The sequence below is a fragment of the Leopardus geoffroyi genome, chromosome C1, assembly GCF_018350155.1.
Source record: "Leopardus geoffroyi isolate Oge1 chromosome C1, O.geoffroyi_Oge1_pat1.0, whole genome shotgun sequence".
NCBI classification, from domain to species: domain Eukaryota; kingdom Metazoa; phylum Chordata; class Mammalia; order Carnivora; family Felidae; genus Leopardus; species Leopardus geoffroyi.
Window position 1 is genome coordinate 30119499 of NC_059328.1, and position 21372 is coordinate 30140870.

Sequence of the window (21372 nt, forward strand, 5' to 3'; positions counted from 1 at the left end):
GGAAAGAGCGTAAAGGAGCAAGGCCAGGGGCAGGAAGACCACCTAGATTATTGATATTGCCGTAATCCAAGTGAGGAATTACCGTGGCATCTTATACATAAGGAAACAAAAACACAGAGGGTAAGTGCTTGTCCAAGGCCACACAGCTCAGAGGCAAGGGCAGGATTTGAACCTTAAGAAGTCTGTCTATGGAGGGGCGCCTGGGTGGCTCAGTCGGTTGAGCGTCCGACTTCAGCTCAGGTCATGATCTCGCGGTTTGTGAGTTCGAGCCCTGCGTCGGGCTCTGTGCTGACAGCTCAGAGCCTGGAGCCTGCTTCGGATTCTGTGTCTGCCCCTCCCCTGCTCATGCTCTGTGTATGTGTGTCTCTCTCTCAATAATAAATAAACGTTAAAAAAAAAAAAAAAAAAAAGAAGTCTGGCTATGGAGGCTTGCCTCTCACCCACCGCACCAACTGCCTCTAAGAACCACCAGGCCAAGAAAGGAAATGAGTCCACATTCTCCAGTGGAACAGTGAGAGCCCAGAACTTAGACATTCTTCAAATAAGTCAGATCCATGATGCAGAAAGAGCTCCTGGGGTTTCTTGGCCTAGAAGTCCACCCTCCATGTGCCCTGCACTTGGAAACATCTCATGCAGCTGTCACATTCCACACCGCAACTCCCTGTGCTCCACTTAGTGAACCACTGTGTCCTCGGAGATGGAAAGACCCAGTCCTTGCCTTTGGGAAAATAGCATCAGGACCATGTGTTCTGCCCAGTTCCCCTTTCAATACCGTATTGATCAGCGTTCAAGTGACTAGACAGGAATTGAGGTCGAGGAAGTATTCAATTTAACTATAAATGACTAGTACACATAAATGCTGGATAAATGTGGCTGTGTCCTATTTTCAATCATTTGAATTTCTTAATCCAGTATAAATAACAGAGATAGAACTAGAAAAGTGGAAGAAAACCACTGGAGGAGGGGGTAACAACTGGAAACAGTTCCTCTGGTCTAGTCTTGCACAGTGGGAAGCCTCCTTTCAAAAAGCTTTTGTAACCCTCAGCATGTCAGTTTCTCCAATCTATTTCTCTCTGATCATGTCCTTCCTGCAGATCTCTGCCTAGCTCTTTCTGCTTCCTAGGGGAGTTTGCTTCTGCCTTGCTGCAGTCTCTACACTGAGACATGTCTTCCCACCTGAAAAGAAGCCCCTATTCCAATGAACCAAGTTATTGTCCTTGCTAAAAGTTTGTCACTAATTTTAAAAGAGTTGCCTTTATGCTGATTTTTTCGAAGAGAGAAAATGTGAGCTTTCTTTTTTCCAAAGGTTAGCTCAGTTGCTTTGTTAGAAGACATATCCAACAAATAATGCTTCAGGAAGGAAGGTCCTCAAGGCCAGGCCAACTGTCCTTCACAGTTAAGAATAATATTTACCAGTTTTTAAACATTTTGTTTTAAAACTATACATTTCGCAAGGAAACAGGTTTAAAATAAAACTGTACTTGTGTTTTGTTAATCTGGCGTGTGTTAACTTTTCTCATCTTTAATAGTAGGCAAACCAGGCGGAAGAATCTTTAGAAATGAAGCGTGCCAGGAGGTGGGGAAGGCTAACATTAGCGGCTCTTACCTCCTCTGTAAGATAAAGAAGCCGCTTTATTACTTCCCTTGGGAATGACAAAATGTTACATAAACTATTTTTGGAGATTCCCTGTGCATGAGGAAAGGGTTTTTACTCCAACATTGAAGAGTATTAAAACCATTTCCCCATCAAGGGTTTGAGGCTCATTTTACAAAAGTCATTCATAATTACCTAAAAGAAACAGACTGAAACCCAGGTAACCTGTGTGTAGCAACATTTTTTTTTTTTTTTTTGTCACAGGACTTGTCCCTTGGTCCTGATAGTGACGCTCAACAGCTCAGGTGACCGCTCTCTCCACAGCAACTCTCCTCACTGACCCCAGGCGCTCACTCTCCTTTCTGTGCTCACAACTTTACCTCACATTTTCAGCTTCCCACGGACAAAAATAGTATAGAGAGTATGTATAAGCTATAAACAAGTCACTTATCTTCTCCCAGGATGAAATACTGTTTTTACAGCTAAACTGTCCATAAACTGGATTTAGTCTCTTTCCTCAGAGGTAGTTGGCCCTGTTCCCAGCAATGTGGATAATTGAACTCGATACCAATTAGCAGAACCATTTTTGCTTACCATGGGGACGGCCCAGATCTTGGGTTTTATCAAGCGTCACCTCCGTGTTGGCCATCAAGTATGAGCCTACAGTCCAACCCCCGGGTCTGCCTTCTCCCCACACCCTCTGTGCGGCTCCGGCTTCAGCTGGAGCAGGTTCAGAGACACAAGGCCCCAGCTCGCCTTGGCTCCCTTTGTCTTCTACCCAGTGTGTCCCCGCCACCACCCAAGATCCCCCCTGACGTTCAGACCCGGCTAAAATTTCCACCTCCACTCCAGACTGAGCACTCTTCCTAAATTTTTTCAGCATGTAATTCTCTACTGTAATTCTTGGAGATTTCCAAAGCCACATCCGCCGTCCTGCTAGTTCCCTGACCTCTCAAATCCTTCACCCCCTGCTCCTGTCTTCAGCCCTCAGCCAGCACCCCATGCTTGGATCCTAGATCTGTTTGGGGTTTTTTGTTTGTTTGTTTGTTTGTTTTTAATCTGAGAATTTAGAAATTGAAGAAAAAATAGATTAGGTCAGTGGTTTTCAAGCTTTCCCTCCTCAGACAAGATCATATACAGAATCCAATGTACGAATGAGAAAAATCCAGAATATAAAACAGGAAGTTATTGTGGTTGAAGTAGACAAAATATCTGACTCTCTTGACTTCCCCCACTCCAGAAAGAAACAAAAAAGCAAAACCTCATTACTGAGGCACCGCTAAAAACCACCCATGAAGCTCTGTGAAAACTCCTCCATTTACCTTTCTGCTTAAGGCTAGGGAGCCACAATTCTTTGTCACTCCTTGCCAGTGTTTAGGAAGCCTGAGGCCTCCTGGAGGGCAAACCAATAAAATGGAAGGTGCGAAGTGTTCACAAAACAAACTTACTTATGAGGATGATGATCAGGAGTCTGACAATTCCAAAGGCAGGGATCATTTCTCGAAAATTCTTGCAAAGAGATAAATAATAACAGTCATAATACGAGCTATCTGTTGGCAAGTGAAACCCCAACTGTGCTCTCTCTTCATCTACTTTTTTGTTTAAAGTTTCAGTGTCCAGTATTTACAAAATAAAGAAACACGGCAACAGCCCAGTTTTCAAACGCATTTGGGAAGTACAAGGGTGGTGCCCTTTGGAGAACAAAATGAAGCATGATATTTAACTCTGTGATATAAACTACACATAACTGAATTAGCAGGAAATAATCTAAATATAAATAATATGAAATCAACACTTAACATGTCATAGTTAGAGAGATGATTGATAGATATAGATGTCAAACTAAGTCTGAGAAAATATGATTTTTTTTGTTAATATACATTCGATGCTTTATCCTCTTTCCAAATAGGGGCTAGCTAAGGGTCAACTAAACTTTGAGTATTACCTTAATTTTTTTAGATAATTTCCCCCAAATTTAAAATATTGGTTAAAAAAAATAAAGTTTTAGCTTTGAAAAATCTCAATCCAGTTTACAGTATCCTCCTGTGTTACCAAAGAACTGCTGAGTCAGAAAGATATCTCCACTTTTGGGGCGCCTGGGTGGCTCAGTCGATTGAGCGAAGGACTGGCTCAGGTCATGATCTCACAGTTCATGGGTTCGAGCCCCACGTCGGGCTCCGTGCTGACAGCTCAGAGCCTGGAGCCTGCTTCTGCTTCTGTGTCTCCCTCTCTCTCTGCCTTTCCCCCACTCATGCTCTGTCTCTCTCTGCCTCAGAAATAAATAAACATTAAAAAAAAAAAGATATCTCCACTTTAAAATTTATTGAGTTACATCTCCCTTCCAAGTTATTAATTCTCTTCCTGAAGAGTAAAGATAGTGAAATATCCATGTTTATTCTAAATCAATTATTTTCAAACTGTTGGGGTCACAACCTACAGTAGGAAACAATTTGCATAAAAATCCAGGACACATATAAATCAAACAGTATTACGTGTGCTATAAACTAAATTTTTTAAATTATTTTATTTACTTTCTTATTTTTTTTCCAAGTAGGCTCCATCCCCAGCATGAGGCTTGAACTCATGACCCTAAGACTGAGAATTGCACGCTCTACCAACTGAGCCAGCCAGGTGCCCCTCTTTTTGTTTAATTTTTGGTCACAATCCCTGAAACTATGTTCAAACCACTAATGGGATTGCAATCCAAAGTTTGAAAAACACTTTTCTAAATGACATATTTGTGGAATAGTTTTATAACTGCTTCATATTTTTCCTCCTAGAATATTTTTAAAGTATACCTATGTGGTTAACGGGTTAACAACTAATCAGGATTTAACACTAGGCTGAGGCTGTTTTGACAAAGTGGTTGGCAGGGCGCCTTGGTCGCTTAGTTGGCTGAGTGTCCGACTCTTGATTTCGGCTTAGGTCATGATCCCAGGGTTGTTGGATAGAGCCCTGAGTTGGGCTCCACATTGAACATGAAGCCTGCTTAAAATTCTCTTTCTGCCTCTCTCTTTGTCCCTCTCTCCTCCCTCCCTGCTCGCTCTCTCTCTCTCTCTCTCTCAAAATAAATAAATAAATAAATAAATAAATAAATAAATAAAAGTGGTTGGCATTCACACATACTATACCACGGGAGTATAACATGGTATGCCAACTTTGGAGGGCAAGTTAGCATTTATCTATGAAAATGTAAAGCCTTCATCCAATAAATCCACTTCTAGGAATTTATCTTAAAAAAAAAATCACAAATACAAAGAGATAAATATAAGAGAACATTCTTACAGCATTATCTACAAGTGTGAGAAGCTAGTCACCTCAATTTTTTTTTCGGTGAAGGATTAAATCAGGATACAGCTATACAGTATGCTCTGGAGCCCTTGAACAGGCTGCAGTGGATTTCTGTGTACTGATATGGGTAGATGGGGCCAAGATAATTCTACATTAAGATGTACAACAGTATCTTTAAGAGTTGGTCCATTTTGGTAGCCTTAATTTTGGCAGGATTTTGAATACAGACAGAACAAGGTTTGAGGGGTGCCTGGGTGGCTCAGTCAGTTAAGCATCCAACTTCGGCTCAGGTCATGAGATCAAGCCCCACATGCTAACAGCACAGAGCCCACTTCGGATCCTCTGTCTCCCCATCTCTGCTCTTCTCCCACCCCTCCCTCCAAAATAAACATTAAAAAAAGAAAAGAAAAGAAAAAGGTCTGAAAGGAGGTATATGAAACTGTTAACAGATACTGTGTTAGAGATTTTGACTTTCTATTTTTCAACTAAATTTTTTTTTTTTAGTATGCGTAATTTTTGAGGTCAGGAAATAAAAATAAAGATGAAAGATGAAAGAAAAATTCTGGTGCCAAGAAGGAAGATAAGTGCTCCGCGAATACTGATAAATGAAGATACCATGATTCCCAAATACCAGTTATCGTTTAAAAGAAAAAAGTCCATAGATTCCATTCCCAAAGTTCTTACCACTAGAACATTCATAAAATAGCCTCCCATCAGGGCATAGACTCCTCCTGAAGCACCCACAAGATATCTGAGTGGGTCGAAAATGGAGCTGGCAAGGGACCCTAAAGAAAGAAAAACACAAAGGATCAGACATAACTGTAAGAATCATGAAAAGCAAATCTATAATGTAGAAGTTGGGACGTTTGGACCATTACCATATTAACAAGCAACAAATTTATTCTGTTCGTCCCTTCCATACTATAAAGGTATAGACGTGTGGGCTAACTACCTCCATTTTTTCTGAAATATTAAACAACATGAAGACAGAATAACAAGAACAAAAAGCACAGACTCTGGTGCTCTGGAGCCAGAATTACCAGCTGTGTGGCTTGAGCGAGTTTCTTAACCTCTCTGCGCCTTCGTTTCCCTAAAAAATGGAGATATTAATAGAACTTACCTCAATGCATTGTCGGGGAAGTAAATTAGTTGATGTAAACACTGCCTGACGTGTTATGTACTTATTAGTTATTGTTTCAAAATATTGCATACCTTTAGCCAAAACTATCAAAATACCTGAGACATTCCAACATTTTTTAAAATGTTTGTTTACTTTTGAGAGAGAGAGAGAGAGAGAGAGAAAGCAAGAGGAGCAGAGAGAGAAGGGAACAAGCTCTGCCCTGACAGCAGGGAGCCTGGTGCAGGGCCCAAACTCATGAACCCAGAGATCATGCCATGAGCCAAAGTCGGACACTCAACCGACTGAGCCTCCCAAGCTCCCCGATATTCCAACATTTTGTTATCTAATGGCTAGCTTTCTCATGGAGTCAAGATGTAGCCTCGGAACCCTTCTCAACACAGCATTCAATCAGATCCACCAAGAAAGATGAAACTGTTTACTAACCCAAAAAAGGCTTTAAAACCACTTTATGCAAACTCTAAGATGTTCTCTCTGTACCGCTCGGTTCTACTACTCGATTTTTTGCTTTGAAGACCTTCCTTCATTCCTTAGGATACTATGTGATACCTACTTCGTGCAAGAAAGACAAAGTGGCCTTAGGAATCCTACAAACAGGGGAGTAAACAATTACCATAAGATGCAGAATAAAACAACTACTGTGATTTCTTAAATGTGATGAATTTGCTATGGAAGCACTTAGGAAGGAATGGTTTTTTCAGCAGAGGTGTGGAGGCCCTGGCACTCTGAGAAGGAGGAGATAACATTTTGGTTAAACTCTAAAATATCTTTGGGGCGCCTGGGTGGTTCAGTCGGTTAAGCACCGACTTCGGCTCAGGGCATGATGTCACTGTTCGGAAGTTCGAGCCCCACGTCAGGCTCTGTGCTGACAGCTCAGAGCCTGGGGCTTGCTCAGTTTCTGTGTCTCCCTCTCTCTCTGTCCCTACCCTGCTAGCATTCTGTCCCTCTCTCTCTCTCTCAAAAATGAATAAATGTTTAAAAAATTAAAAAAAAAGAAAAACAACCTAAAATACCTTTAAGATTTGGAAGGAAAACAAAGGAGGAGAAAATATTCAGAACTTAGGGAACCGGAAAAGCAAAGGCATAGAAACAAAGGTATATGGATGACTAAAGATCATTGAGTCCAGTAGGGTTAGGGCAGTGGTCCTCAAATGTTAACCTTCAGACTAGGATTGGAGTGATTGCATCTTAATTACATGAGTAATTTATTTTTAAAATACAGATACAGGGCACCTGGGTGGCTCAGTCGGTTGAGCGTCAGACTTCTGGCATAATCTCGCGGTTAGTGAGTTAGAGCCCTGCATCAGGCTCACTGCTGTCAGGGCAGAGCCCACTTCGGATCCTCTGCCCCGCCACCACCACCACCCCCCACTCATGCTCTCTCTCAAAAAATAAAATAAAATAAAATACAGATACAGGGGTGCCGGGGTGGCTCAACTTGTTACATGACCTACTTCAGCTCAAGTCATGATCTTACGGTTTGTGGGTTCGAGCCTCATATTGGGCTCTGGGCTGGTGGCACAGAGCCTGCTTGGGATTCTCTCTCTCTCTCTCTCTCTCTCTCTCTCTCTTTCTGCCCATCCCCCACTCAGTCACTCTCTCTCTCTCAAAATAAATAAACTTTGAAAAAATAAATAAAATAAAATACAGATACAAATGTCCACTTCTGGCCATGATGGAGTAACAAGAATAAGATTTTCTCTCCTGCTTGAAACAGTTAAAAGCACTGGACAAAATGAAACAGTGATCTCCAAAATATTGGACATCAGATGAGAAAGGACAGTAAACCCTCAGAGGCAAGAAATAAATGAGGTGAATTTTCCGATCACCCAGCTTACTGCCTTGAGAGAGAGGATTACAGGCTATAATGTGTGAAGGGGGAATCCAGGTAGATCTCAGTGAACTTTAAGTTGATGAGATAGAGTTTGAAGTCCAGATAGTAGGGTGCCTGAGTGGCTCAGTAGGTTGAGTGTCCAACTTTGTCTTAGGTCATGATCTCACAGTTCAAGGGTTCGAGCCCCATGTTGGACTCTGCACTGACACCTTGGAGCCTGCTTCAGATCCTCTGTCTCCCTCTCTCTCTCCCCCTCCCCTGTTCGCATTTTCTCTCTCTCAAAAATAAATAAACATTAAAAATAAATAAATAAGGGGCACTGGGTGGCTCAGTCAGTTAAGCGTCAGACTTCAGCTCAGGTCGTGATCTCATGGTTCATGGGTTCAGATCCCACGTCGGGCTCTGTGCTGACAGCTGCAGCTTGGAGCCTGCTTCAGATTCTGCATCTCCCTCTTTCTCTGCTCCTCCCCTGCCCTCATGTGCTCTCTCTCTCTCTCTCTCTCCCCCCCTCTCTCAAAAATAAACAGTAAAACAAATATTAAATAACTAAAAAATGAATAAAGTCCAGATAGTGCTAGGCAGCTGGAATTTGCAAGAGAGACCACCAGAGAGGAAAAGAGCTGCACAGAGAGAAGCATGTGAGGAAACTACCTGAGCCAAGGAAACTTCCACCAGAAAGGAGTAAAGGGAAGAGTAAGTAGCTTTGCTCTCACAGCACCAGAGAGGTTAAGTAACTTTCCAAGCTGGAAAACTGCATAATTCTTGGGGCATTGGTTAAAGTACACAGAAGAGTCCTGCACCAGTAGTGGGTAATAGCACTAAACATGACTCAAAAACACAGTTTCACCTTGCAAATCTTATCAAGGTTTCAAACTACTTCCAAGTAACCGTGTTCCAGAACACATTCAAGGGATATTTATAGGAATACAGTAATATTCACCATCCAAAGGTTAAATGTCTAGCATCCAAACAATAACTATCAGACATGCAAAGAAACAGGAAACTACGACCCATAATGAAGAGAAAAATCAATCAATTCAAACCTCCCCAAACTGACACAAGTGTAAGTTTTAGCAGATAATGCTAATAAATAATTATTACAACTGTATACCATATGTTCAAAAGTTAAGTAGAGACATACAAGATATAAAACACTCAAACTTTTAAAGATGAAAACTACAGTGTCTTGACGCACCTGGCTGGCTCAGTCAGAAGAGCATGTGACTCTTGATCTCAGAGTCATGAGTTCGAGCCCCACACTGGGTGTAGAGATTAATTATGTACATAAATAAATAAAACTTCCTTTAAAAATAAAGAAAACTATAATGTCTAAGATGAAAAAAAATAAACTGGTTGAGTTTAATTACAGATTAGACATTGCAGAAGAAAAGATTAGCAAACATGAAGATATGGCACTAAAAGCATCCAACATGAAACACAGAGAATAATATTTTTAAAAAGAAATATAGCATCAATGATCTGTGGGTCGATTTTAAGCAGCCTATTAAATACATAATTAGAGTCCCCAAAGCAGAGGAGAGAAGTCACGTACAGAAAAAATAATTGAAGAAATTATGGCCAAAATGTTTCCAAAGTTTTATGAAAACTATAAACCCACCAATCCAAGAATCTCAACAAATTCTAAGCACTGGAAACATGAATAAAACTACACCAGGTCACAACAAAGTCAAATTGTTCAAAAGCAGTGGAAATCTTAAAAGCAGCCAGAGTAAAAAGACATGTTTCATACTGAGGAACAAAGGTAGCAGATTTCTCATTGGAAATAATGCAAATGAGAAAATAGGAGAGCACTGTCTTTAAACTACTGAACAAAAAGTACAGTCAAGCTAGAATTCTATGCCGAGTAAAAATATATTTCAAAAGTGAAGGCAAAATAAGAACTTTTTTCAGACACACAAAGGCTGAAAGAATGGATAACCAGCAGACCCATAGAAGAAATGTTAAAGGAAATCTTCAGGCAGAAGGAAAAATATCAGATGGAAATACGGAATTACACAAAGGAATGAAGGGCACCGGAAGTGGTAAGAACATGGTCGAACCCACAAGATTTTGACTTATTACTTAAATCCCTGTAGAAGAGGGGCGCCTGCGTGGCTCAGGCGGTTGGGTGTCCGCCTTGGGCTCAGGTCATGATCTCGCCGTTCATGAGTTCGAGCCCCAGGTCGGGCTCTGTACTGACAACTTGGACCCTGGGGCCTGCTTCGGATTCTGTGTCTCCCTCTCTCTCTGCCCCTCCCCCAATCGCACTCTGCCTGTCTCTTTCTCTCAAAAATAAATAAAAACATTAATTAATTAATTAATTTAATAAGAAGCCCTGTAGAAGATACCCGTTTAACAGTTTACCTACTTAACTACTAGAAATAATAAGTGAATTTGTCATCATTGGAGGATAGAAGATCAATGTACAAAAAAAAAAAATCAACTTTATTTCTATGTCATAGCAATGAGGAACCAGAAATGGAAAATTTTTTAAACAGTACCATTCACAGCACATCAAAAATATGAAATGTGGAGTTAAATCTGATCCCCCCAAAATGTGCAAGGGCTGACCCTGAAAGCACAGTTCCTAATATTTGAAAAATGATAAGTCATACCTCATCGAAACTTTAAAACTCCTATTCTTCAAAAGATACCATTAAAAGCATGACAAGACAAGCAACAGACTAGGAGAAAATATTTGCAAGTCATATATCTGATGAAAGACTTACAATCAGAATATACATTATTATATATAATAAGAAATACAATCCAATTTTAAATGGGGCATAAGATTTTTTTTTAAATATAATTTGAGAGGGAGAGAGAGCACATGCACATGGGGGAGGGCAGAGAGAGAGAGAATCTCAAGCAGGCTCTGCATGATCAGCACAGAGTTTGACACTGGCTCAGTCTCACAAGCTGAGATCATGACAGGAGCCGAACTCAAGATTCAGATTGTCAACTGATTGAGCCACCCAGGTGCCTCTAAATGGGCATAAGATTTAAATAGATACTTTACCAAAGAAGGCATGTGGATAGCAAGCAAGTGCATGAAGATGTTCACCATCATTGTTAGGAAATGCAAACTAAAACCCAGTGAGATCCCATTATATACCCAATAGATTGGCTAAAATTAAAAAGAATGATGATACCAAGTGTTGCTGAGAATGTACAGGAGATGGACCTTCTGGTGGAGGTACAAAATGGTACTATAGTTGGGGCACCTGGGTGGCGCAGTCGGTTAAGCGTCCGACTTCAGCCAGGTCACGATCTCGTGGTCCGCAAGTTCGAGCCCCGCGTCGGGCTCTGGGCTGATGGCTCAGAGCCTGGAGCCTGTTTCCGATTCTGTGTCTCCCTCTCTCTCTGCCCCTCCCCTGTTCATGCTCTGTCTCTCTCTGTCCCAAAAATAAATAAACGTTAAAAAAAAAAATTTTTGTTTAAAACAAAATGGTACTATAGTTGACCGTTGAAGAACACGGGTTTGAACTGCTCAGGTCCACTCTTATGCAGATTTTTTTTTTTTTCCATTAAATACAGTACAGTACTGTGAACGTATTTTATCTTCCTTATGATTTTTTTTTAAGTTTTATTTATGTGGGGCCCAAACCCACAACCCCAAGATGTTTTCTCTAGTTTACTCTATTGTAAGAACACAGTACATAATACATATACAAAATATAGGGGTGCCTGGGTGGCTCAGTCAGTTAAGCATTTTGATTTCGGCTCGGGTCATGATCTCATGGGCTTTGCTCTGAGTGTAGAGCCTGCTTGGGATTCTCTTGCTCCCTCTCTCTCTCTGCCTTCCCCTGCTCGTGCACCCACACATTCTGTCTCTCTATCAAAATAAAGACTTAACATATATACATACATATATATGTATGTATATATGCATTATTTGACTGTTATCAATAAGGCTGCAGGTCAACAGTAGACTATTAGTAGTGAAGTTTTGGGGGAGTCAAATGTTATATGTGGATTTTCAACTGTGTGAGGGGGGTCAGTGCCCCTACCCATCAAGTTGTTCAAGGGTGAACTATACCATGTATCACATAACCTAACAATCTCACTTATAGATATATATTCCAAGAAAGCAACACAAAAACTTGTACACAAATGTTCATAGCAGTGTTATTCATAATAGCCAAAAAGTGAAAACAAACCCAAATGTCCATCAATTGACAAATGAGTAAAACAAAATGTGGTACAACCACACAACGGAATATTGTTCAATAATAAAAAGGAATGAAGCACTGATATATGCTACAACATTGGTGAACAATGAAAATATTATGCTAAGTGAAAAATGCCAATCACAAAGGACCATATATGGCATGATTCTATTTATATGTAATATCCAGAATGGGCAAATCTAAAGAGACAGAAAGTAGATGAATGGTTGCCTAAGACTGGGGAAGGGGGTATGGTACAGGGTTTCTTTGGCAGACAAAAATGTTGTAAAATTCAATTGTGATGATGGGTATATAACCTTGTGAATTAAAAAAAAAAAAAAAAACCCACATTGAATTATATACTTTTTAAGTTTATTTATTTATTTATTTATTTTGAGAGAGACAGAGACAGCACAAGTGGGGGAGGGGCAGAGAGAGGGAGAGAGAGAGACTCCCAAACAGGCTCTGTGCTGGCATCCCAGAGCCTAATGTGGGGCTGGAACCCACAAAACCGTGAGATCATGACCTGAGCTGAAACCAAGCGCTGGACACTTAACTGAGTGAGCCACCCAGGCATCCCTGAATTATAGATTTTAAATGAATGAATTGTATGATACATGACTTACATCTCAGTAAATCTACTTTAAAATGCTACCAGTCTCGGGGCGCCTGGGTGGCTCAGTCGGTTAAGCATCCGACTTCGGCTCAGGTCACGATCTCACGGTCCGTGAGTTCGAGCCCCGCGTCGGGCTCTGGGCTGATGGCTCAGAGCCTGGAGCCTGCTTCCGATTCTGTGTCTCCCTCTCTCTCTGCCCCTCCCCCGTTCATGCTCTGTCTCTGTCTCAAAAATAAATAAACGTTAAAAAAAATTTTTTTTAAATAAATAAAATAAAATAAAATAAAATGTTACCAGTCTCTTAAATGTTAAACATATCCTCTGATAGGATCCAGCCATTCCATTCCTAGGTATTTACCCAAGAAACCCAAAAATATTTGATTACACAAATACTTCGTTACCCAAAAAAAAAACTATCTGATACACACAAATGTTCTAAGTAGCTTCATTTGCAATAGCCCCAAACTGAAAACAACCCAAATGTCCATCAGCAGGAGAATGGACAAACTGTGGTATATCCCTGGCAATAAAAAGGAATCAACTATTTAAAAAAAATTTTTTTAATGTTTGTTTATTTTTGAGAGAGAGACACACAGAGTATGAGCAGGAAGGGGCAGAGAGAGAAGGAGACACAGAATCCAAAGCAGGCTCCAGGGTCCGAGCTGTCAGCACAGAGCCTGACATGGGGCTCAAACCCACCAACAATGAGATCATGATCTGAGTCAAAGCTGGACACTCGACTGACTGAGCCACACAGGTGCCCCAAAAAGGAATCGACTATTGATACACGGAATAACATGCGTAAATCTCAAAATAATTATGACAATGGACCGAAGCCAGACAAAAATAGAGTACATACTCTATGATTGCATTTATATAAAATTCTAGAAAATACAAATTAATCTATAATGACCAGTAACTGCCAGGGAAGGAACAAGGAGGGGCAATAGAGAGAGATTCCCAAGGGTCATAAAGAGCAATGGATATGTCTATTATCTTCACTGTGGTGATAGTTTCCTGATTGTATACACATATCAAAACTTACCATATTATATACTTTAAATGTGTGCAGCTTATTATGTGTTAATTATACCCCACTAAATAGAAAACAAGACAAAAACACAGATCCCAGGGCCATATGCCCACAGATTCTGATTCAGTAGATCTGGGTGGGATCCGGGTCGCTTTAGCTAGGACAAGCTCTCTAGGTGATGTGATGATCAGTCAGCCTGGGGAACACGGGTGGGACTGCAGAACAGCACTTCTCAGTCTTAAATGTGCATACAAATCACCTGTGGATGTGTTCGAATGCAGATTCTGTTAGTGGGTCTGGTGTGGGGCCCAATAGTCTGCATTTTTAACGAGCTCCCAGGTGATACCAATGCTGCTGCTCCATGGACCACCTTTGCCAGGAGCAAGGATGGGGAAACGAAAGTTATTTGACATATTAAGGAATCTAGAAAAAAAGCAACGGTGTGTACTTATCTCCAAACTCATCAAGTTGTATACATTAAATATGTACCGATTTTTGTCTGTTCATTATACCTCAAAAAAACTATTTAAAAAAAAACATTTTACATCAAGTTCCCCCTAACCTCTTCATGTATAATTTCTTTTTTGGAATATTAATAAAGATTATGCTTTCCAAGAAAAGGGAAGAAGTGAAAGGCAATGGATCCACATAGTGGAGGGTGACAAGCAATCTTGGATGTTTTGACTTTCTTCTGGGCACTGGCAATGTTTTAGGAAGCAAATAATACCATCTAATCTATGTTTGAGGAAGGTGACCCAGCCAACAGTGTGAAGGGTAGACTGGAATGGCAAAGAGATACCTGCCAAAAAGCTGTTGCAAAAATAGGCAGAGGATGTGAACAGGTTATTCACCTTCTCTCTTCTCTCCCTCCTCTGAAACCGAGGAAAGGCTGAGTCCACACGTTGAAATCAAGCTGCAGGGGAAACGGGCACTGATGCTAGAGCCAGGCAGGACCCCATCAGCACAAAGGTTTTCAAGGATGTACACAGGAATGGAAAAACAGGTGTGCGCAGCAATGGAAAACAGAAGGTCGAAAAACAGGATCCACAAAAGTAGGAGGGAAGCAGGATGGTGAGCTGTATCACTAAGCATTTGCCAGTTCTATGCCTTTAACACATCTCATGAATGCTTCCTGCTCTGTGGCCCCACTCCTCTGGGACATATGAAGGGAGAACTCCACGTGACAGTGGAGGCAAAGATCACACTCCTGCGTCTGCAAGCCAAGGGGTGCCAAGGACTGATGGCCACGGCCAGAAGCCAGGGGGAAGAGAGGAAGGATTCTCCCCCACAGTATCAGAGGAGAGCATGGCCCTAAATGACACCTTGATTTCAGACTCCTAGCCTCCAGAACTGTGAGGCAGTGTGGTTCTGTTGCTTAAACCATGCAGTGTGTGATTCTTTGTTATAGGAGCCCCAGGAAACGTATACAAGCACCCACTGCAGTAGAAGTATCTGAACTTATTTATGGACTTAGTATGTGTATATACGTACTACTACACTCATGCAGGTTTGTTAATGGTGGGTACATTTTATTGGTTTTCTTTCATAGACTAGTATTTTTTTTAATATAAAAATAGAATTTTTAAAGGATGAAACATTGACTACATGATATTTTTAAATCATTTCTACTTTATTAATGGTACAAAAATGTGTATCAAGCCATGAAGAGACAAGGAAGAGACGTAAATGCATATTGCTCAGTGAAAGAAGCCAATCTGAAAAGGCTACATGCTGTACGATTCCAACTATCTGACATTCTGGAAAAGGCAAAACTATGGAGACAGTAAAAGGATCAGTGGTTGTCAGGGGTTGGGGGTGGGGGGTGAATAGTGGAGAACAGAGGATTTTTAGGACAGGGAAAATACTCTGTATGATACTAAAATGATGGATACGTGCCTTTACACATTTATCCCAAACCATAGAATGTACAATGCCAAGAGTGAACTTTCTTCTGGATTTTGGGTGATTATGATGTGTCCATGGAGGTTCATCAATTGTAACACATGCCCACTCTGTTGGGGGATGTTGATGATGGGGGGCTATGCATGTGGGGGGGGCACGGGATGTAGGGGAAATCCTTATGCTTTCCTCTCAATTTTTCTATGAACCTAAAACCACTCTAAAAAATCAAAATAACTTATAAAATCTTTCAATGAGCAGATTTTTAAAATAAGCCTCATTCTTTTTTTAAAATCCTCATTAAATATCACAACCCTGAAGTACAAAGGTATACTTCTTTTTATTTATTTATTTATTTATTTATTTATTTATTTACAGATACAGCCAACTGATTTTTGACAAAGGCCCAAAAAATTCAATGAAGGAAGTAGAATTTTCAATAAATTGTTGTGAAGTAATTGGATATCAAAAAAAAAAAAAAAAAAAAAAAAGAATCTCAATCTAAACCTCACATCTTGGGGCGCCTGGGTGGCGCAGTCGGTTAAGCGTCCGACTTCAGCCAGGTCACGATCTCGCGGTCCTTGAGTTCAAGCCCCGCGTCGGGCTCTGGGCTGATGGCTCAGAGCCTGGAGCCTGTTTCCGATTCTGTGTCTCCCTCTCTCTCTGCCCCTCCCCCGTTCATGCTCTGTCTCTCTCTGTCCCAAAAATAAATAAACGTTGAAAAAAAAAAAATTTAAACCTCACATCTTATACAAAAATTAGCCAATTCAAAAAGGGGTCACATATTTCAATATAAAGTGTAAAACTACAACTTTAGAAGATAATGGAAAATCTTCAGGACCTAGGGCCCAGTGAAGAATTCTTAGATATGACCAAAAGCATGATTCATAAAGGAAAAATTGATAAATCAGAGTTAATCAAAATTAAAAACTTCTGCTCCATGAAAGATTATTAAAACAATGCAAGGACAAATACACACTGAGAAAAATGTACCTGTAAACTACATATTCAGTAAAGGGCTAGGATCTAGAGTATGTAAAGAACTCTTAGGATTCAATGGTTTAAAAAAATCTAATTAGGAAATGGACAAAAGACATGAACAGGTATTTCACTAAAGAGGTTATACAGATAACAAGGAAGCACACAAAAAGGAGTTCAACATCATTAGTCACTGGAGAAAAGCAAATTAAGATCATGATATCACTACACAGAGCACAGCTAAAAATAAGAAAGGTGACAACACCAAATGCTGATGAGGATGTGGAGAACGGAATTACTTATACAATACTGGGAGGAATGCAAAATGGAACAGCCATTCTGGAAAACATTTTGGCTGGTTCTTAAAAAACTAAATATGCAACTACCATACAACCTAAAAACTGTGCTCTTGGGCATTTATCCCAGAGAAATGAAAACCTATGTTCACGAAACTCTGTACTTCTGTTCACAAAAACCTGTACACAAAGGTTTCTAACAGGTTTATTTGTAATAGCCCCAAACTGGAAACAACCCAGGTAGTCTCCAACGAATGAAGCGTTAAACAAATGGTGGTACATCCATGCCATGGAATACCCCTCAGCAATAAACATGAATGAACTGTTGGGGCACCGGGGTGGCTTGGTCGGTTCAGCCTCTGACTCCTGATCTTGGCTCAGGTCATGATCTCACAGTTTATGCGTTCAAGCCACATGTTCGGCTCTGCACTATCAGCACGGAGCCTGCTTGGGATTCTGTCTCTCCCTCTCTCTGCCTTTCCCCTCTTTGTTCTCTCTCTCTCTCTCTCTCAAAATAAATAAATAAACTTAAAAAATTTTTTTAATTGTTCAAAAAAAAAAATGAACTAATGCTATATGCAACAACCCACATGAATCTCCAGAGAATTATGCTGTGTGAAGACAGCCAATCCCAAAGGTGATATATATATATATATATACATATATATATATATATATATACACAATATATATATATATATATATATACACACACACACATACATATATATGGAATATATATATATGGAATATATATATGGAATATATATATGGAATATATATATATACACATATATGTATATATATGTATATATACATATATATTCCATTCATACAACATTCTTGAAGTGAGAAAATTACAGAAATAGAGAACAGATTAGTGGTTGTCAGGGGTGAAAGAGACTGTGGGGTGGGAAAGAAGAGAGTATGGCTGTAAAAATGCAACGTGAGGAATCCGTTGTTTTGCACCGTGGCTGTCTCAATGTGGATCTCCTGGTTGTGATACTGTACATAATTTGCGAGCTGTTACCATTGGAAGTAACTGGTTAAAGGATACATGAGATCCCTAGGTATTATTTCTTACAACTGTGATGTAAAAAGTGTAACTAAAAAAAAAAAAAAATGTTTACAATAAATAAATAAGTGGATGGATGGAAATTCTAATATTTTCTGCTCAGACCAAAGTGGGTCATCTTAAGGCACACCCAGTTTCAGAGATCACAGGCATATGCTGCTAGCTCCTACTGAGGTTTTGGGCCCCTCCAGCTCTTCTCTACATTCTCTTCAAGCTTTCTTTCTTAAATGGAAATTTGCTCATGTTACTTCCCATGATCACTAGTCTGACACATTGGGCCTTCATGATCTGGCTGTAGGTCTCTCCCCAATATATGTGCCGGGACACCAAACTACACATGACTTCCAACTGTACAAAACCCTGTCTGACTGTGACATACCTGAGGACAGGCACAACGACTTCTATCTGCTTATCTGTTTTGTTTTGTTTTGTTTTGTTTTGTTTTGTTGAGAGAGCTCATGAGCAGAACAGAGGCAGAGAAAGAGGGAGAGAGAGAATCTTAAGAGAGAATCTGCAACCCAGCATGGAGCCTGATGCTGGGTTCAATCTCAAAACCATGAGATGATGATCTGAGCCAAAATCAAGAGTTGGACACTTAGCCGACTGAGCCACCCACGTGCCCCTCTATCTGCTTTTTTTTTTTTTTTAATCTTTATTCACGTTTGAGAGAGAGAGAGACAGAGTGCAAGTGGGGGCGGAACAGAGAGAGAGAGGGAGACACAGAATCCAAAGTAGGCTCCAGGTTCTGAGCTGTCATCACAGAGCCCAACGTGGGGCTCGAACCCAGGAACCAGGAGATCATGACCTGAGCCAAAGTCGGACACCCAACCAACTGAGCTACCCAGGCGCCCCTCTATCTACTTACTTTACCTCAAATATTTTAATTCTAATCAACTTATTTCTTTTTTTTTTTTTTTTTTGAATTTATTTTACTCACCATCTTGAGATCAAGAGTCACATGCTCTTCTGACTGAGCCAGCCAGGCAACCCTCGAACTTATTTTTTTCTTTTTTAAAGCTTTATTTATTTAAGTAATCTCTGCACCCAACATGGGGCTCAAACTCATGACCCTGAGATCAAGAGTCACATTCTCTTTTGACTGAGCCAGCCAGGCGCCCCTAATTAATTTATTTCTAACGCTTATCAAATTCCCTAGCACAGACTAGGAGTGCAATAAATCTTGACTGAAATGTTTATTACTTTTTGCTTTGTTTATTGCTTCCTAAGAGACACGGATTCTGTATTACCCTCAGAACACTAACCTGCAATCACTCCAGCCAGGTACACCAGCCCTACTCGGAGGCCTTTGTGGACCATTTCCAAGGGAATACCCAACATGAGCTGCATAACAAGATTCCCCAGGATGTGCTGAACTCTGTGGAGACAAACACATTATGAGTAACCCACATAGTTATTTCTTTGGGACATTAACAAGGTAGTTACAGACTTGCTTAACTCAAATTCCATTCTCTAATTTTTTTAGGTGACTTTTTAAAAATAAAATCTCAACACGGAGCTTCGATATGTAAGATTAAAGGACATTTTAGAAGTATACATTTATAGGTTCTATTTTATAACAGTAACTGACAACGTCAAACAGAGAGTGATGAGGCTAGCTTAGGGAACATAAACTTGAATTTAGGTTTAGATGACAATTGCCATCTTACGTCAGCCCCAGCATCTGATTTTGTTTCAGTTGCATGGTATTGAGAAAATCCTAATTCACTCATATTGAGTTTAAATTTCAATAGTTTGTTTTGTTTTGTTTTTGTTTTTGTTTTTTTAAAGTAGGCTCCACACCCAAAATGGGGCTTGAAGTCACAACCTGAAGATCAAGAGTCACACGCTCTACAGACTGAGCCAGCCAGGCTCAGGTTTTTAAACAAGTCTTGCAATCTTAGCCTATTCTTTTTCATTTTTTTTTTCAACGTTTATTTATTTTTGGGACAGAGACAGAGCATGAACGGGGAAGGGGCAGAGAGAGAGGGAGACACAGAATCGGAAACAGGCTCCAGGATCCGAGCCATAGGCCCAGAGCCTGACACGGGGCTCGAACTCACGGACCGCGAGATCGTGACCTGGCTGAAGTCTGACGCTCAACCGACTGCACCACCCAGGCGCCCCAGGCTATTCTTTAATAAAATAGAGATGGCAAGAGAAACCCCTATTCCCACTTCTACATTAAAAAATCGAAAAACAAAGCTTACCAAAATGAAAAAGAAAGTTTACCCAGTAATATTAGCTAAATTTAGTATCTCCCATTACTACAGTTTGCATAGAACATAACTGACTATACAGGTGGTTTTTATTATAGTTTTTAAATAGGTAAAAATATTTTTTTAAAAAATTCGTATTCTTGGGGCGCCTGGGTGGCGCAGTCGGTTAGGCGTCCGACTTCAGCCAGGTCACGATCTCGCGGTCCGTGAGTTCGAGCCCCGCGTCGGGCTCTGGGCTGATGGCTCAGAGCCTGGAGCCTGTTTCCGATTCTGTGTCTCCCTCTCTCTCTGCCCCTCCCCCGTTCATGCTCTGTCTCTCTCTGTCCCAAAAATAAATAAATGAAAAAAAAAAAAAATTCGTATTCTTTTGCTTGTCAAACTCCACAGGTATCTCTGGAGAATCTCTGAATGTATTTTGGTACATTCCCATATTACAGTAATCCTTAATTTAGTTGCTATGTAGCACAAGACTTTTTTTTTTTTTTAAAGGAGATTTCAGGTTAAACCAAAAAGGTTAGGGGGCGCCTGGGTGGCTCAGACAGTTAAGCATCTGACTTTGGATCAGGTCATGATCTCACGGTTCATGGGTTCGAGCCCCGCATCAGGCTCTGTGCTGCCGGCTGGGAGCCTGGAGCCTGTTCTGGATTCTGTGTCTCCCTCTCTCTCTGCCCCTCCCCTGCTCACCCTCTGTCTCCCTCTGTCTCTCAAAAATAAATAAATGTAAAAAAAAAATTTTTTTTTTTAAACAAAATAGGTGTTGGATCTTCCACAAAGTGCAAGAGCTTTCATATTTGTTTTAGGGATTGTGTTTTTGGGTTATAATTTACTTAACAAATTACCCAGCAGAGGTTCTCAGGGCACACCCTGCAGAACAGATTACTTACCTCCTTGGCCACATGTGTACCCAGCCACAACTATCACTGTCCAAGTCATCTCCAAAGATATCCAAGAAGTAACATGTAATTCAGCACAAAATAGTCTAGCAAGGACAGTTACACTAGTCTTAAGGAGACCTCAGAAAGAGCATTTGGAAATACGTGCAGTTTGTGAATTTGAGCAAAGTCACAGGAAGCCATCTCATCTTATCCTTTGGGAACAGCTTGAGGATAAAGTGACCAACAGCAACCAAAAAAACCCAAAAACAAAAAACAAAGAATCACCCTCAGCATTCTTTCTGTGGCTCAATAGCAAGAGTAGAAGTGGCATAAAGATGAGATCCTGCCATATACTCGG

General features: G+C 40.5%; 1 protein-coding gene and 1 long non-coding RNA gene across 8 annotated transcripts in view; one reads left to right on the plus strand and one right to left on the minus strand.

The window, feature by feature from the left end:
* Nucleotides 1-6049, plus strand: part of LOC123597663 — a 28595-nt gene extending 22546 nt beyond the window's left edge. Inside the window, exons 2-3 of the long non-coding RNA XR_006712201.1 lie at nucleotides 1859-2015; nucleotides 5390-6049. This is a non-coding gene — a long non-coding RNA (uncharacterized LOC123597663). The remainder of the gene's footprint in view (nucleotides 1-1858; nucleotides 2016-5389) is intronic.
* Nucleotides 1-21372, minus strand: part of RHBDL2 (rhomboid like 2) — a 54770-nt gene that overhangs the window by 4212 nt on the left and 29186 nt on the right. For all 7 annotated transcript variants that reach the window (XM_045476810.1, XM_045476812.1, XM_045476807.1 and 4 more), the window contains 3 exons: nucleotides 19186-19298; nucleotides 5570-5670; nucleotides 3043-3103 (listed from right to left, as the gene is read on the minus strand). In XM_045476810.1, the coding sequence (XP_045332766.1) occupies nucleotides 3043-3103; nucleotides 5570-5670; nucleotides 19186-19298 (275 nt within the window). The remainder of the gene's footprint in view (nucleotides 1-3042; nucleotides 3104-5569; nucleotides 5671-19185; nucleotides 19299-21372) is intronic.